Below are 17179 nucleotides of genomic sequence, written 5' to 3'. Positions count from 1 at the left end.
AAAAACGCAAAAGAACGCACAATGAAGGTCTGCACGCCACAGAACCTCCAGCAAATGAACAGACGAGCGAGAGGAGGAGAAAGAGGGAAAGGAAGCCAACATTAAAAGAAACAAATGATACTGATGGCTTAAATTTCCCAAAAACATAGGCAAGAAATAGTCTCAGTTCTCAACAGTAGAACATGCCATTTTACAGTAGATGATACTATTCCATCTCGGTCTCTTTCCTCCATTCATCCTGCCTGTCGCTGTTTCTCTTTTACTCAATAGATTTCTCAAGAACCAAAACGAGACCTCTTTTTCCTCACAATGGAAAAAATAAAAAAGCTGATTAAACGCAACATCATTTGTCTTTGAATGAATGAAAAAAAAAAAAAAAAAAAACAAGCAATGACTTTAAATTTCAAAACATACTCAAATATAAAATCCCAGCATTACAAAACACGATTTGTAACTGATCGCAACGTTCAAATTACAGTGTACAAACAGATCGCCAACTTACAATACTCCAATGAAACTCAAAACCACTTATATATACACACACAACAGTCAGTGCCCATCGTAGAGATTCTCTTTCTCTCTCTCCATCTCCGTGGAATGAAAACAAAAACACCCGAAAAAAAACAGACCAGTAGAGAGACACCCTCGAAACAGACATAAAGAGAAAGAGACGGATACAAGAAGCAGGCTATTGATAGAAAGGGTGAAAGATGCAATTGTTTCAGAGAGCAGGAGCTGTGTGCAGTATGAGAACAGCGAGTCTGACGGCCCCCATTAATGGCGTTATGATAAGATGTTATAAGCCCAAACTAGCGTACAGTTTCCCAGCAAGAAAGAGATGGACAGATAAAACAAAGCTAAAGTTTTTTTTTAAATGTAGATTTTTTTGTCTTTTTATCTTGTTTATGTATATATGTATGTATATGTTTTCGCAGGTTGTTTGGAGTAATCTTTATCTGAGACTCCATGCTGCTCGGTTATTCTCCGTGATGGCTGCAAAAAAAAAAGAAAGAGAAGATTATTAACCATCAGTGGACATGGCACAGGTTTAAGCATGGAAATTCTTCAAACGAGAGTAAAGGTCCTTTCACACAGAGACTGAAATTTGTGTTTTTCGCATTCATTATCCTAAAAATTTGCCAAGCACAGAAACCTCGCACACTGAGTCCGATGCGTATTAATTCATCTACTGTGAAACAATTCACAAAACAATACAAAATGGAGTCTTCAAGCAGTGAGGATGATTTCCTTCTTAAAAAGAGAAAAAGATATTGGGTCCATTCAATCCTGAGATAGTGTAGAGAGGAAGGAGAGTTCCCCCTCATTATAAAGGAGCTGCGGGATTATCCGGGCGATTCAAAGTTTACTTCAGGATGTCAGTGGCTCAGTTTAACGCTTTGCTAGCAATACAGAAGCCACATATATAAAAAAAGATTTTTTTTTTAAAAAGACGAACACCAATTTGCAGGACAAAATGGATCTTGTCAGGCGCCATTCTGGCTCCGAATTGTCAAAACACCTCTCAAAATGAAGAAAAAAAAGAATGAGAAAAATGCAGAAAATTTAACCCAATCCAATTTTTTTTTTTTTGTGATGAAAGTTTCGGAGGCAGTGTGTAAACGTGATTGACAACGCAAGGTTGTATTTATTTTTTAACGTACACAAATTTCTGACTCAGTGTGCAGGGACCTTAAGGCTTTACTCAATTTAAGGAGAATTTGAGAATTGCTTTCATTGGAAAAAAAAAAAAAAAAAAAAAAACACTGGCTTATTAGCATTACAAAATTGAATTTTTGGACAAGTGGTGGCACTAGAGAGTTTTATGTAGAGACTCCAAATTTGCTGTGGTTACTATTGACACTATCATCTATCAGTGTACCAATTTTTACAACTTTCGGTTCTATGGGCTGCCATTAATTTTCCGGCGGAAGAAACGGAATAAGAATAAAGAACGCTAACGATTACAATAGGTAATTGAAACAATAGGCAATAAACAATAAACAATAGGCCCCTAACTATAAAGATTAAGATATTAGTGTCCACACCAGCAAACATTATCTGTTTATTCAAAGTGCACACTCGCCTGCTGCTTTAAATTCTCAAGCTCGTTATAGCAGGATTGATTCTGATTGGGTGTCAATGTTTGTATCATTCATCAGCTGGAAAAAATCGTTCTGAAAGTGATTCCAATGAAACTATATCTTTACTGTTATCTTTATACTTATCATCCTTGGTGTGAACGGGCCTTTACACAGAATACTACTATATATAAATGCATTAACGTTTCTTACACATGTATATTTGGTCATTTGACATGTGCGTTTGTACCTGTCCCTCTCAGGAGCCCTGGTAGTTGGCCTGGAAGCGTGCCGTCTCCTCATAGATGAGCTCTTTCAGCTTCTCTTTAGGAAGGTCGTCCAGCTCCATGTTGAAAGTGAAGGGCTCCTCAGCCACTGGCTAAATTTGCAAACAATGCAAAATGCTGTTAGGCTTAACTAACTGATATGGGATTGTACAGATGACAGACTGAAGGGGTGTGAGACAGAAATGATGGAGAGGGGAAAGACAGATACCTCATCAGAGGGGTCATAGTACTGCTCCAGGTATGGGTGAGCCAGTGCTTCCTCCACAGTTATACGTTTGATGGGGTTAAAGGTTAACATGCGGTCCAATAAATCCAGAGCTGAAATGCAATGGTAAAAGTACATAAAGAAGTTCCAAACTTCCATGCTAAATTTATGATTACAAAGCAACTTATTCACTAGTTCTAACATACAATCTACAAATCAGGCACAACTATAGTTACAACAGAGAAAAAGCATACAAGAATGTCTTCCCTGCCAATGTTTTATTAAACATACTTGGACAATGCAGTCAGACTATCAAAAGACCATTTGTTGACACCCACATTTGTTCAGTACTCCCACACTCACTCTCTCTCTCTCTCACACACACACACACTTGAGACAGCTAATGCTAGACCCCTCTACATATCATTTCACTAAACATCCTAAAGTGTGCACTTACCTTTGTTGTCTGCTTTGGGGAACAGCTTGCTCCATGGGATTTTCGGTTTGTAGGGTAGAGACTGGAGGTAGTTCCTGGCCTTCATATTGATGATGCAGCTCAGATCATCTTGAGAGGGGGAGCCCAAAATACCTGGTTGATAGGGCAGGAAAATGATCATAAAACTCATTTTCATTCAAAATCTTGATGGAATATTTTCAAACCATAATCAAAACTATATGCTGCTAAATAAAAGCTTTTATATGATAAACATGTTTGGCACTGTGCTGGGTTGCCACTTAAATATAATAATAATAAAATGAAATACATAAAATAAATTGTCAATATGTAATAACGTCACAAGCAAAACATGCACAAATACAGTGTTCAAACGTGTGGGGTTGGTAAGGTTTTTTTAATGCTTTTAAAAGATGTCTCTTTATGCTCACACAGGCTGATCCAAAAAAATAATAATATTATGAGAAATTATAACAATTTAAAATGACTGATTTCTTTTTGAATATATTTTAAAGTGTAATTTATTCCTGTGAAAGCAAAGCTGAATTTTCATCAGCTATTATTCCAGTCTTCACTGTTACGTGATCCTACAGAAATCATAATAATCTCAATCTAATATGCTGATTTGGTGCTCAAGAAACATTTATTATTATCAATGTCGAAAACAGTTTAATATTTTCCTGGAAAACAGGAAGTGGCCGATAATGACACTGCACACTGTTCAGAAGCTGATAGTCTATCCTCTACAGAGTGTTTCCTGCCCTCACTGATACAGTGCGTCATTGAGTCATAACGCAGCACTCTTCGTGCTGCATGCAGTTGCAACATAAAAGGCTTTTTGTTTTCTATATTGTGCTTCAGGTACTGCAGAAAATGAAACAAATGAATAGGAAGTTGGAAAATGGGGAACTTCCAATGAGCACTAATTCTTACCCAAAATGTGGTTGAGCTGGTCCAGATAATGCTTTCCAGGGAAGATGGGTCTGTTGGACAACATCTCAGCTAGGATGCAACCCACAGACCAAATATCAATAGACTTGGTGTAGCCCTGCAAGATTGAGAGAGAATGTCAAAACACGCATCCAGTTAATATATTAAATGCTAACGGCATAGACACATGGACACACCTTGGAGTTGAGCATGATCTCAGGAGCACGGTACCAGCGAGTAGCCACATACTCTGTGAGGAATCCGGTGTGGTCATGTTCTGGGTCGGCTATCCGTGCCAAACCAAAGTCACAGATCTATGGGTGAGGAAATGAAATTATCCTCCATACAACTCTCCAACATGCAATTTTGCTTTAAAAGCCCCTCGTTTCTATTTTTAGCTTCACTAGGATCACTGCCTTAAGATTAAACAAAGACCTACATTACTAAATTTGGTCCTGCATTCCTCAAAATATCTGCACTGAAATAGATCGCTTACAAAACGATTTCCATTTCACATTAGGTTTCATATTTTCTTTTTAATGTCAAGTTATCTGTTTTAAGCTTCTGTGTCATTGTTAATGGTTTACTAAACACTGCTTATTATATTAAGAACTAGAATTTTATGTTTGGAGTTTCATTCTTCAGGAAAATCTGTGTGGCTTTTCTGACCTTGAGGTCACAGGTGGTGTTGATGAGAAGGTTCGAGGGCTTCAAGTCTCTGTGCAGCACATTGGCAGAGTGAATGTACTTCAGCCCTCGCAGGATCTGGTACAGAAAGTAGCAGATATGGTCGTTGCTGAGTTGCTGTGTCTTCAGCAATTTGTAAAGGTCGGTCTCCATCAGGTCCTGTACGATGTAGCTGAAATGCAGTTAAAGAACTACAGCACAATACTGTCCAAAATCTCCAAAATACAATGGTATGTACAACAATTCAACCTAGCGCATTGTGTGCTTGGAGTGCATGTTTAAGGATACACATCCCTCATATACTCGATGCGACGTGCTCTCAGGATGTCATTGATGCCAATGATGTTCTCATGACGGAACCGCAGGAGGATTTTGATCTCCCTCAGGGTGCGCTGGCAGTAGGTCTGGTGTTCAAACGGACTGATCTTCTTAATGGCCACTCGGATCTTATTCACATGATCAAAAGCTGAGCTGCAGGGGAAAGAGATGATGGGATGAGAGGAGGGAGTATATATGTATATATAAAATAAAATAAATGCTTGTGCACATTTTTAGCTCATATAACATTGAGAATAATGTTAAAAAAGTGAACAGAGGTGCTTAACCTTTATAAAAATCCTGAATGCTAAAGCTATGATAAGTATTATTCATATTTATATGTGACATGTTTGTATAAAATTGTTTAAATCCCTGCTGTGTGTGTTTTAGCTATAACCTTTAAATTAACATTTAATTTTTTTAACATATTTAATTTTTTTAAATAAAGACAGCTGTTTTTTTTTTAAGTGGGAGGAGGGGGTGACCAAATGTTGGTTTGCAGTTACTAATGAACTAAATAAAATGCCCCCCCCCCAAAAAAACACTTGGGTAAAACAACTTTCAGCATCTTAGGCTTGACATACACCATCTATAAATTTGTAATTAAATAAATAATAAATGATCAAATAAGATCAATCCCTTGTCTTTTCACCAAGTTGTCCCAGTTTTAGGACATTATTTTAATAAATGATTGTTAAAACGTACAAATATTTAAAATAAACAAATTCAAAACACCAAAATAACATCATAATTTGATCATTTAAATATTTTTTGTACTTTAATTGTTAGATGTTTAAGAAAAATCTCTCAGATGGGACAGGCCAAAATCCCCATTTTACATATATTTGATGCGTTTAAAACTACTAAGTGCACTGTACTTGTGGAAACTACCCAGCATCTGATTCTTCATACATTTTTCTCACTATGCTGCTGTCTGACAGCCCTAGCCAAAGATATCTATAGAAGGCCTTTGTGTTTTATTACTTGTTTACATCCTCCAGGAAAACTTGACAGTCATTTTGAGGATGGAGGACAGAGCAACACGCACAGCTCTGAATTCTGCCCCTTATATATTTCACTATCTTTTAACCAAAACGTATCGGCAGTCGAGGTGACGTCTCAAAAACGGTAGGAACTTATTTCTAGAAAAACCGCAGAAATGTTTGCTAAGCCACTTCATCCACATTTGGCCGCATCGTAACCACGCCTGTTTGACGAGCTCGGAGTGAGATGTCAGATTGCTAGCGGTGGAGCCAAAAGCACTAGCATGCAGTTTCACACTACAAACAACAAAACACACTCTCAAAATCACGAAGGACAAGTGACATTCAACATCTAAACTCATCGAGAGCTCTCAATATCATGTAAATCACATGCAGCGAGACACTGGCTGTGTTTGAAACCTAGCGAGCTAGACAGCATTTTGAATGCTCCTGTATGAATAAAAAAAACTATGTAGGCAGCTCGCAATGCTTTCAAACACAGCCAGTGCTGAAGAAATGGGATTTAATCCAATGCATTACTCGCAATCTATTGTTAGCCCTGAGACTCTAGGAAGGATATGTAAGGAAACTTGTTCCGAGTGGAGAAAATTATTCTGTTGCTTTTGAAACACCGTGTATTATATTTTCTGTCTACAAAAAGGAAATGGGGAATGGCACAGGCTTTCAGAGAATCAACACCCTTTTTCTTTACTACGAAGAGCTGATTAGTAAGGTTACCAGCCCATTAATTCTCGCTCCGATCCAACAAGATCTCCAACCAACGTGTGCGACGGCAAAAAAGAGCAGTTTCTGCTTACCAGACCATCCCATAGGCCCCCTCCCCGATGTACTGGAGATCAGTGTATCGGGGGCCAACATCAAAATTCTGTCCCTTTACCGACTCCAGGCCGGGCTTGGATGCCGCCGCTCCATTAGCTCCCCCGGCCGCGACGGCTGCTCCAGCCCCGGCGGCGCTGCTACTCGAGCCCGCGGCTCCGGCCGCAACCGCGCTGCTGCCCGATTCCGCCATCGCTTCTGTCTACAAATCAGTCGCCTTCGCGCAGTCTCTGGAGGACAGGGCCCTCCTATTTGCCTTCAGATCAAAGACAGGGTTATTGGATCGCAAAAGCTGCCGTTATACGGTGCGCTCTGCTGCCAGTTGAAGAGGAGTCAGTCAAGGCCCCCCTGTGGATGCGAGCATCTAAACTGAGCGCGAGCGCGCACTTCACTTCTCCTGTACAACAGCCGGGGCGCGCGCTGCGCGTAGAAAGCAAGAGCTGCTCGAGTGGGTGCGCTGCAGGCCTCCTCCCACGGCTACTGTAGGCCCTCCGGCGAGATTTACAGTTTATGGTTGGAAAAAAGAGCGAAAGGGAGAAGAGGCTATGCTGAAGTGTGAGATAAACACAGGAACTCGACATATTTTCCATCATCTGAACATGTATCACTGGAACAAAAACAGGCATCATATATTCTCTCATAATTACATATATTTTACCTAAACACACACACATATTAGAATGAGCTTTATTGGCCAAGTATGTTTACACATACGAGGAATTTGTTATAGTGACAGAAGCTCTACATTGCAACAGAAAGACAGCAACAGGACAGGACACAGATAATAAAAGAATAATATACAAATAAGCAATGTACAAAGCAGCAAAAACACAATATATAATATAGACAATTATGTGTGTACAGGTCTGTTATGTGCAAATTTGAAATGAAAAAAAATATATAAATAAAGGAAGCAAGTGTGGTGAATAAATAATAGAGTTGTGTGCTCTGCTTTTTATTGTCAAGTGTTCATGAGATGGATTGCCTGAGGGAAGAAACTGTTCCTGTGTCTGGTCGTTCTGGTGCTCAGAGCTCTGTAGCGTCGACCAGACAGCAACAGTTCAAAGAGGGAGTTTGCTGGGTGTGAGGGGTCCAGAGTGATTTTACCAGCCCTTTTGCTCACTCTGGATAAGTACAGCTCTTGGGGTTGTACCAATGATTCCCTCAGCAGTCCGGACTACCCTCCGTAGTCTTCTGAGGTCAGATTTGGTAGCTGAGCTGAACCAGACAGTTATTGAGGTGCAGAGGATGGATTCAATGATGGCGGAGTAGAACTGTTTCAGCAGCTCCTGTGGCAGGTTGAACTTCCTCAGCTGGCGAAGAAAGTACAACCTCTGCTGGGCCTTTTTTATACAGTCAAACCAAAACTTATTCAGACACCTTCAACATTTCTCACATTATCACAGTTTATTTGCTATAGTTTAGAACAGGGGTTCCCAAACTCGTTCCTGGAGCCTCCCTAGTCCTGCACATTTTACATGTCTCCTTTATCAATCACACCTGATTCAACTCATCAGCTCATTAGCAACTCCAAGACCTATGGAAACCCATTTACGCCACTGAATAAAAATTTAAAAACAAAAAGGATATTGCGACATTTTATCTCACAATTCTGACTTTTTTTCACAGAATTGGGAAATATTAACTTGCAATTGCGAGTAATAAAGTCAGAATCGCAATATCCTTTTTTTATTTTTTATTCAGTGGCGGAAACAGGTTTCCATAAAGGCCTGAAATGGGTGTGTCAGACAAAGGAGACATGCAAAATGTGCAGTGTTGGGGAGGCTGTGGAGTCAAGACATTTACAAATATGATTAAAAGATGAATGAGTATAATTGTGCCCATTATATTGGGTCGACTAACTTACACTGTACAAATTTCCCATAGTAGAAATGTATAATCTACTACTAGAGAGATTTTTTTTTTTTTATTGAACAAACTCGAATAGGGAACAATAAAATGCCTATTACAAAATATACACTTTCCCAATCACATCTCATCATACATAAATGTCCATGCGTGTATATATATCTCTACATACAATAACAACAAACAAAACAAACATTCTTTAAACATTTCAGGGGGGTTGCAAGGAAAGAAAATACATAAATAAATAAATGCAGGTAAAAAATCTGTCCAAACTTAAAAGGAAAGAGACTCATATGGTTTTATACAATTCCCCAAGAGATTGATTATCTTTGGATAAGTGTTTTAAGTATTTTTTCCATTCATTTACTACTAGAGAGATTGACATGTACAGCAGAGCAGCCACAGCGAGTCGCGTGATTTGCGGAAGAGGTTGGGTTGGTCTCTCACTTCCGGGTTACTGCAGCAGCTCGGGGTTGGTTCAGAGTTTGTTTGGAATGAAAGCACTTTCCCGGAACTGGGTTGCATCGGTACATGTAGCACTGAGTCTTATTGGGCTCCCCTACACTGCTGGCACAAGTGGAGTCTGGTATGTAAATGAATGTAATAATTAAAATTAATCTAAATTCTGAAGCTGTAGTTGTGACACAAGCTTGATAGGTGTGTAATCGACAGATTTTCTTGTTCTTTAATGTACTTTCTCTTGTGCTCTCTCGTTTGACTCTAATAATAATAATAATAATAAAAATAATAATAATGCTCCGTTACGGAAATATTTTTTTTAAAGGTACATCAGTGACTTGTGCAATTGTTAAATTGTTAAAGGTTAAATTAATAGTTTCTTTCAACCAATTTTCAGCAGGAAGAACGCCATTAGCCGTATTCCCAGTCGCTGTTCATCAACATCTGTCTACATGTCTCCTGCCCCGCACGTTAAGGCTCGCTGTCCGGTATATCCCGGCTCAGACACGGGCCGCTTCCCTGTCCCAGATGACAAACTAGACTGGGACACAGACTGGCCCCAGTACAGCCCTGTTAACTATACCGCCCCCTCTGTGCTGAAAAAGCCTGTTTGGGCTGACCCAGAGATTGGGTGAGTACAAAATAAATAAACAAATAATATTAATAATAGAAATATGTATTATTTTATTTATAGCATATATTATTCCTATTTCTACAATAAATTGCAACCCTAAATATTAGACTGCAAATTTTATGATAAAAAACAACAATAATAGGTGTACCACAAGAATTATACTGATAATTATTTTCCTGGTAATGTTTTGAAATATATGTATACAAATCTTTTAATGCTTTCTTTAGTGCATTTTCCCCACAGTTCAATACTTTGGATGGATCTGTGGACAGGAGAAGCCACGAGGGCCCGTATCGTATCCAGAATGGCAAACCACTGTGAGTCCAAATACTAGATCATCCAAAATATTTCAATAATTGTAATGTTTACAATGCTTCCTTTCCTGCTTATTACTCACTGTAAATCATCCTCAGTAATCCACATGGAAGAACTGGGCTGGAGGGCCGAGGATTACTGGGAAGGTGGGGTCCAAACCACGCCGCTGATCCAATAGTTACCAGGTACTACAATGTGTGTCGTAAAAATAAATAGAAACCAACCTTTTACCTGTAATCTCTTTCCCACTGAACCAGTTTAACAGTTCAATGCATGCAAGCAATTTTGTGTGTAAAACATTCTTGAAAAATCATTCCAGTTTCCTTTGGCCTCGTACAGGTGGAAAAGGGACTCTACAGGACAGCGTGTTCATCACACTAACTCTCAACTATCTGTGTTGCAATTTGTGTCCATCAAGAGGTTGGACTGTGGCGAATGGGCCATCCCAGGGGTGAGTATGAACCTCAGTGCTTGTTTTAAATGTTCAGAATGGTTATTTTGAGTGAGCGGCATCTGTGGGGTGAGGTTTATAAAAATTAATTCTGCTAATATGCTCACAGATGGTTATGATAATTGTTGTTGTTGTGTGTTCAGGGAATGGTGGACCCTGGAGAGCGCGTTTCTCAAACACTGCAGCGCGAGTTCTCAGAAGAGGCATTGAACTCTCTGCAGGCATCTCCAAGTGAGAGGGAAAAGATCCAAAAGCGAATCACTGAACTTTTCAACTCAGTAGGTCTTCAGGTGAGAACATGCGATTACACTTCAATGATTTGGAATAATTCTGATGATTAAATGGTTTTGAAAGAGGTCTCTTATGCTCACCTAGGCTGAATTTATTTGATTAAAAACACAGAAAAAACTGTATAATCCTTGTGTGTGCAAACACACTTGGCAATAAAGCTCTTTCTGATTCTGATAATTGTGAAATATCACTACAATTTAAAAGAGCTGTTTTCTATTTGAATGTATTTTTTAATAGAGTTTATCCCTGTGATTCAACAGCCATTATTCCAGTCTCGAGTGTCACATGATCATAAATCATTCTAATATGCTAATTTGGTGCTCAAGACACTTCATACTGTGCTACTTCATATTATGGAATTTTTTTTTTTTTTTTTAAATGCAGGATTCTTTAATAAATAAAAGTGAAAAAAGTATTTGTTTTTTTTAACGTACCACAAAACTTTGAATGGTAGTGTATTGCAGTTTCCATAAAAATAGTCTTCCATAAAAGTCTTTTCAAACGGTTTTCCAATTTTAAATTAAATGTAAAAAACCCCCAAAAAACAGTGTGGTCAAATGAACAAACGTTCTGCTTTTTCAGGCAAAAAAACAACCCTATAGCGATTCATGAATCACTGTTTACACGGAGGTCAATTTTAAACCTGCTGGCCAACACAGTCAATTTATGTGATCAAATTTAACAGTGAACATTTTTTTCGCACTCATGAAAACAGATCGCGCAGATTCCTGTTGCAATTACTGGATTTCACTCACAGTATTTTACCAAACAACGGAAAATGTGACAGTATTGAAGCGCTATATAACACAGCATCTTTTTTCCTATAGGTGTATAAAGGTTATGTAGATGATCCAAGAAACACAGATAATGCTTGGATGGAGACAGTTGCAGTGAATTTCCATGATGAATCAGGTAAAAACAGTGTATTGATGAAACAGTGAATAATATTTGGGATGATATGTTATAGACTGAGTAAAGAACATTGCTCTATCCCATATATTGAATTCAAATCTTTCTATTCAGGCAATAGTGTGAGTGAGCTTCCATTGCAAGCAGGCGATGACGCAGGTCAAGTGAGCTGGATTGATGTTGACTCCTCTCTGGCCCTTTATGCGAATCACTTGCATTTCCTAGAGACAGTTGCGAAGGAAAGAAATGCACATTGGTAACAGAAAATAGTAAAAAGCGCCTTTTTGCTTTAACTTGAATGAAGGAAATCTTTGTGTCTAATTTGAATGACGCATATGAAGATGTGTAGCTTGGATACATAACTTAGATGCAAACTAGGAAAATTTGCCACAACACTGCCAACAAACGAATTACAATAAACCAAATGTTAACCTCAATTATATGTACCCTTTCTCAATATCCATATTATAAAGCATGGCTACTAAAAATGGAGGCATAAGGATTATTTAAGTTTTCCTGTCACACTGAACACTACTACTTGGTCAGCTTGTGTATGACTCTTTCTGTAATAAAATAATAAAAAAAAAACACATCTTGTACACTTATGTGTGTTGTATTACCTTTTTGTCAGCTGTGCTATTTTTCAATAATTGTAAGAAAATGTTTTGGGGTAAAGTATTTGATAGTTTCATACCAAAGTGATTCAATTTCTTTTATTTTGACATATTTAGAAAGCAGCTACATCAAGAAATATGAAAAAGTGTCAGTATGCTCGGTCTGAACATCATGGACACTATGAATTCTCTGAAATTCTGTTTCTTTTACATTTGTTCAAGGAAGTCACCAGGTTCAATGTCAATTGCCTCTCATTAGAGGTTACAGTGAGGCACTTGAGTCGAATAAGTACTTGCATTGCTGTTCGCAACATATTTGATCATGTCAACATTAAAACATAAGAGTGACCCAAGGGAAAATAATTTCTTGATGTTAGTTTTAACCTAGCAAAAATGAGCAAGTATGTGCTCTCAGATTAGGGGACAGAGCTGTTGATGAGGTACAAACATCTGTCTCAAGAGATTTTCATTATGGCTTCAGTTTTAAATGATTCTGTGGTGACAAAATCATCTTGATTCTGGCCTCTCTCACCATCTGGTTAACGGTTGTACATATGATGGGATCAGTCATAGTTGATCTAATCAAGAGTCAAGAAACATCCAGTAAGGAGATAACCGAATACGCACTACACATATTTGATCTTATCCCTTTTAAGCAATCATTTTTGTTGTAGCAATGAATATTACTTGCTGAATGATTTCTTTAGAACATAAATGTATGACTTGATGGACAAAAACAGTTTAAATGCATTTTAAAACACTAAATTATAAAACATTGTCCAATTTCTCCTCACACGTTTGATCCATTTTAGTTGGCCACTCTGTAAGATGAAAAATTTTCAGGTTACCAGAAACAGAAAAATGTTACTTAATTGCAAATATTTTACCCAGTTTAATCAAAAGGAATAATCTGTTTAATGTTGGCAATAATATTCTGGACATTAAAATGTTTTTGTAAAATAGCAACAGGTCAGAACCAAAACAGCCTCCAATTTATGCACACATCAACTAGATCCCATTATTAAACCTGTGATCATTGAACTCAAAATATACAGTAACTTTAATATAGCCAGTTTGCAATGCCTTTAAAAGGAATGCCATTCTGATTTATTACTTACATCTTCACAGCCTTTGATGCAAGATCTCATAAATTGTTTTAGATTTGATTACAAACATTTTTATCAGTGCTAAATGATTACAAATATGGAACACTGGCTATATAAATACAAGCAGCTGCATATTAAAAACTACCTGCAGGTTTGTGGATATGCTCATTTTTTGTGGATTTATACATTTAAATATATAAACCCACACATTTTATTCTTTTTGTTGGAAAAAATATCACCAATTTGAAAATACAAAACTACCACATAATTAGAGACGGTCAAAACAGGTTCAAATACATTTTACAAGATGTCAGAAAACATTTGTAATGAGGAAGGAATGTGAAGGCTAATGAGAAACAGGCAGTAAATGCTGTAACTGGTCCATTCACAGAAGTACTGAATGTTGTGCAGATAAAAGTTGGGCAAAAAAAAAAAAAAAAAAAATCAGTTCATACAAGTTGTTTCTGATGCTTCCAGTTTTTCTCCTGGACCGATAAAGTCAAAGGAAGTAGTCAGCCACAGGTCTCTTAGAAGGGATTCCTCTGGTTTCCTGAGGTGCAGCTTCAAATATGATAAACTCCTTCTGGAGATGCTCATCAAGCTCCAAAATGGCTGCCACATTACCACACCTAGGAAATATTCCAAAAGAATAAGTAATGCAAACAAGCACATTTAGATCCAAATAGTCACTGTTACACACAAGAGTTACTGGACCGCAATAAGATAGAAAAGAAACACACCTATAACAGTAGTTTGGAGCAGACCACACCGTTAACACAGTCTCATTAAAATGCCATTTGTAGCCCTCCATCACCAGCTGATGAGCTCTGCAGATCATGCTGATATCATTGGCAGCATTAAACTGTGCCACCACATCACTACCAAACAGATATCCAGCTCCTCTGGGACTCACACCCCACCCTGTGGTGTCTACAGACAAGAAAAGAAAGCAAACCATCTTAGTTATTAACAGCATATTGAAGGCCTTTCCTTTATGTCGTACATTATATTAGCCTCTCTCACCTTCTGGGTCAGACCACAGTAGGTCACACATGGGTCCATCATGAGGAACTTCCTGTTTTCGGTCAATAGTCCTGATCTGATCCAGAGTTTGAATAGATGGAGAAAGGCCACCATGCACACAAAATATCTGAGGAGCAAAAACAGTACGATACTTTAATTCTGCAAGGATGCATTAAATGTATCAAAAGCCACAATAAGACTTTTACATTCATACAACAAGAGTTGTATTTCAAATAAATATTGTTCCTTTAAACTTGCTATTCAAAGAAGAGGAAAAATGTATCAAAGATTTCACAAAAAATAAATAAATTAAGCAGCTGTGTTCACTGATAAATGTTCCTTGTGAACCAAATCAGAAGGATCATGTGACACTGAAGACTGGAGTAATGGCTGCTAAATAAGAAACAGATTACATTATTAAATATATTAAAACAGAAAGTGGAAAGACACAGAATTATAAGAGGACCTACCATGCCATCAATAATAGCAGAGAGGGACAGGTAGTCAAAGATCTCTGTGCAGTACCTCCAGACTGTAACAGAGCCGTATTTTCTAAGACACTCGTCATAAAAGCCATACACTTGCGTGATCTGCCTCGACTCATGGTTCCCTCTGATCAGCGTTATTCGGTCGGGGTATCGCACCTGTAGGCATAAATATAAAGGACTGTGAATAAGGGCAGACTACGGAATGCAGAACGGCTTTAACACACATTCCAAAGCAAACAAGATTAACTTCAGGACAGATACTGCACCTTTAATGCTAGCAGCAACAGGAAAGTCTCCACACTGTAGAACCCTCTGTCCACAAAGTCTCCCATGAAGAGGTAGTTTGTCTCTGGAACTTCACCCCCCACCTGAAGACCCAGAGGACAATGATTAGAGCCAAACGACACAGCACAATAAACTTCCACCAATCCATAAATTCCAAGTTTGAAAGTAGAAGTATTGTAAATTTAACAAATGCCATATTGCATTCTCTATCGCTTACCCTAAATAGCTCCTTCAAATCATAAAACTGCCCATGTATATCTCCACAGACCTGCAAATTAAATAAATGAGCTGATTTCACAATTGCATAATCCTGTTAAAGGTTATAAATGTAATGATGGATACATAAATACTCACTGTGACGGGAGAATCTACCCTCTGAACATTACTCTCTTCCACCAGAATCTCCCTATAAAGCAAAACCATGACACTTACAGAATAAATAAGGAAGCTTTTGCAACTTTAAAGCAACTGTGTAATGATACACAACTTGAGAACAGTAAGCACCAGTCATTTTGATGCCTGTGGGTTGTGCATAGCAGAGTAAACCTAATGAGTACAACAAATGCATAATGCCATCTTGTCTCTTGAACACCTAAGCATTACCTCGCTTTGGCACACAGTGCCTTGACTTCATTTTCCTTGATAAGTTCACAGCGTCTGAGTTGCTCGATCTGTCTGTCCAAGTCAATGACGTCGCCCATCATGACACACATGCATACACTCACAGAAATACTCCTCAATGTGAGGCTGATAAAACCCCTGACTCTCACTGGCTCTCCAGTCCTCTGTTAGTCTCACAGAGACCACGAACACACTCAGCCTCCTGACAAATGAAGAGACTATGAGGTTGTGCACATAATTACACACGCCGGAGATGATCCCAAAAGATGCCCAGATGAGAAAATGACTGCAAAACAGAGATCAGAAAAGAATCATCAGAAATGTCAAACAATCATATGCATGCTTGAAACTCAAATGTCCCAGTGAGTCCTCAAGTGTATCAGTGATTTAATAATATTAATAAAAATAATAACAGCACTACTAATAATTTATATTAATATTGTTTTTAATTTAATTATTTCTATCAAAATATATCAATATTCACACAATATTTTGTTTTGTTTATTAGTTATAAGCTGTTAAATTAATTTATTGAATTAGAAATTCGGTGTTCTTCTCAATATCATTACTAAAAATAATACAACAAATTAAACTATTTTAATTCTTCACTTTCTTGGACGCAACTTTTTGACGACCTCTTTGTATTTTAGTTATCAATCGAGTATCTTACAATTTTAAAGCAAAAAAATAGAATTACAAAGCCTGGTTTATAAAAATAGTGTAGGGACAAGCGGTTAGCATGAAGGCTAGTCGTGCTTTGCCGTATTTGTTTGAGCTTTCTGCTAAAGTACGTCTACAATAAGAATTGCATTTCACACGCTGAAATGTACGTTTAAATAAAGTTTATCATGAATACCTTAGGTTTTTGGATTAAATCCGTTGTTTCTTTAGTAGATGGTAAATTGGGGAAGCGGCGTTTGCAAGTGTGACCATCACCACAACAAACCAACTGTTCCTAATCGGCTCATCTTTCAAAATAAAGGTGCCGATCACCTGTTCTACACGACAGCATATATCATTAAATTGCTCGTAATAATGACAAACATATAACTCGTAAAATAAAATTGGATGAGTGGAAAAATCTTGATCTGACAGAAAATGTTAAGATTGTTAAACTGTCTATCATGATGACGTTTTTTTAACCGTATAAATATGGGATATATGAAGATATTAGGCGTGATGTAACCCTTAGTTCAAGTTAATTACATTTAAAATGACACTATAACTAATATTAATGAAAATTACACCAATAAAGACGTATTTGTTTTTGTATAGTCCAAATGACTGTTAGTAGTATTTTGAAATCGAACGTCGCGCTTTCCTGTTTCAGAATGT

General features: G+C 37.8%; 3 protein-coding genes across 3 annotated transcripts; 1 reads left to right on the top strand and 2 right to left on the bottom strand.

Annotated features, from left to right (window-relative positions):
• Positions 1 to 364: 364 nt before the first annotated feature.
• LOC306868850 (mitogen-activated protein kinase 1-like) lies at positions 365 to 7374 on the bottom strand. The gene is made up of 9 exons (XM_079415252.1): positions 6761 to 7374; positions 4930 to 5112; positions 4624 to 4813; positions 4152 to 4268; positions 3958 to 4072; positions 3028 to 3159; positions 2574 to 2683; positions 2329 to 2457; positions 365 to 993 (listed from the first exon to the last, which is right to left on the bottom strand). Exons 1-8 carry the CDS (start codon positions 6970 to 6972, stop codon positions 2338 to 2340), a joined length of 1179 nt encoding a protein of 392 aa, XP_079271378.1. The 5' UTR covers positions 6973 to 7374; the 3' UTR covers positions 365 to 993; positions 2329 to 2337.
• Positions 7375 to 9113: 1739 nt separating this feature from the next.
• Positions 9114 to 12325, top strand: LOC306861621 (ADP-ribose pyrophosphatase, mitochondrial-like). The gene is made up of 8 exons (XM_079404001.1): positions 9114 to 9234; positions 9505 to 9738; positions 9969 to 10058; positions 10155 to 10241; positions 10396 to 10507; positions 10651 to 10797; positions 11626 to 11710; positions 11822 to 12325. Exons 1-8 carry the CDS (start codon positions 9143 to 9145, stop codon positions 11965 to 11967), a joined length of 993 nt encoding a protein of 330 aa, XP_079260127.1. The 5' UTR covers positions 9114 to 9142; the 3' UTR covers positions 11968 to 12325.
• Positions 12326 to 12410: 85 nt separating this feature from the next.
• Positions 12411 to 17159, bottom strand: LOC306869118 (serine/threonine-protein phosphatase 4 catalytic subunit B-like). The gene is made up of 9 exons (XM_079415732.1): positions 16701 to 17159; positions 15827 to 16130; positions 15578 to 15629; positions 15441 to 15491; positions 15205 to 15306; positions 14921 to 15094; positions 14451 to 14577; positions 14168 to 14357; positions 12411 to 14056 (listed from the first exon to the last, which is right to left on the bottom strand). Exons 2-9 carry the CDS (start codon positions 15934 to 15936, stop codon positions 13927 to 13929), a joined length of 936 nt encoding a protein of 311 aa, XP_079271858.1. The 5' UTR covers positions 15937 to 16130; positions 16701 to 17159; the 3' UTR covers positions 12411 to 13926.
• Between the last annotated feature and the right edge of the window lie 20 nt (positions 17160 to 17179).

This window comes from Barbus barbus, assembly GCF_936440315.1.
Source record: "Barbus barbus genome assembly, chromosome: 4".
Taxonomy (NCBI): Eukaryota; Metazoa; Chordata; class Actinopteri; order Cypriniformes; family Cyprinidae; genus Barbus; species Barbus barbus.
The sequence above is the reverse complement of the archived record's forward strand: the minus strand, read 5'-3'. Positions and strand labels throughout refer to the sequence as shown.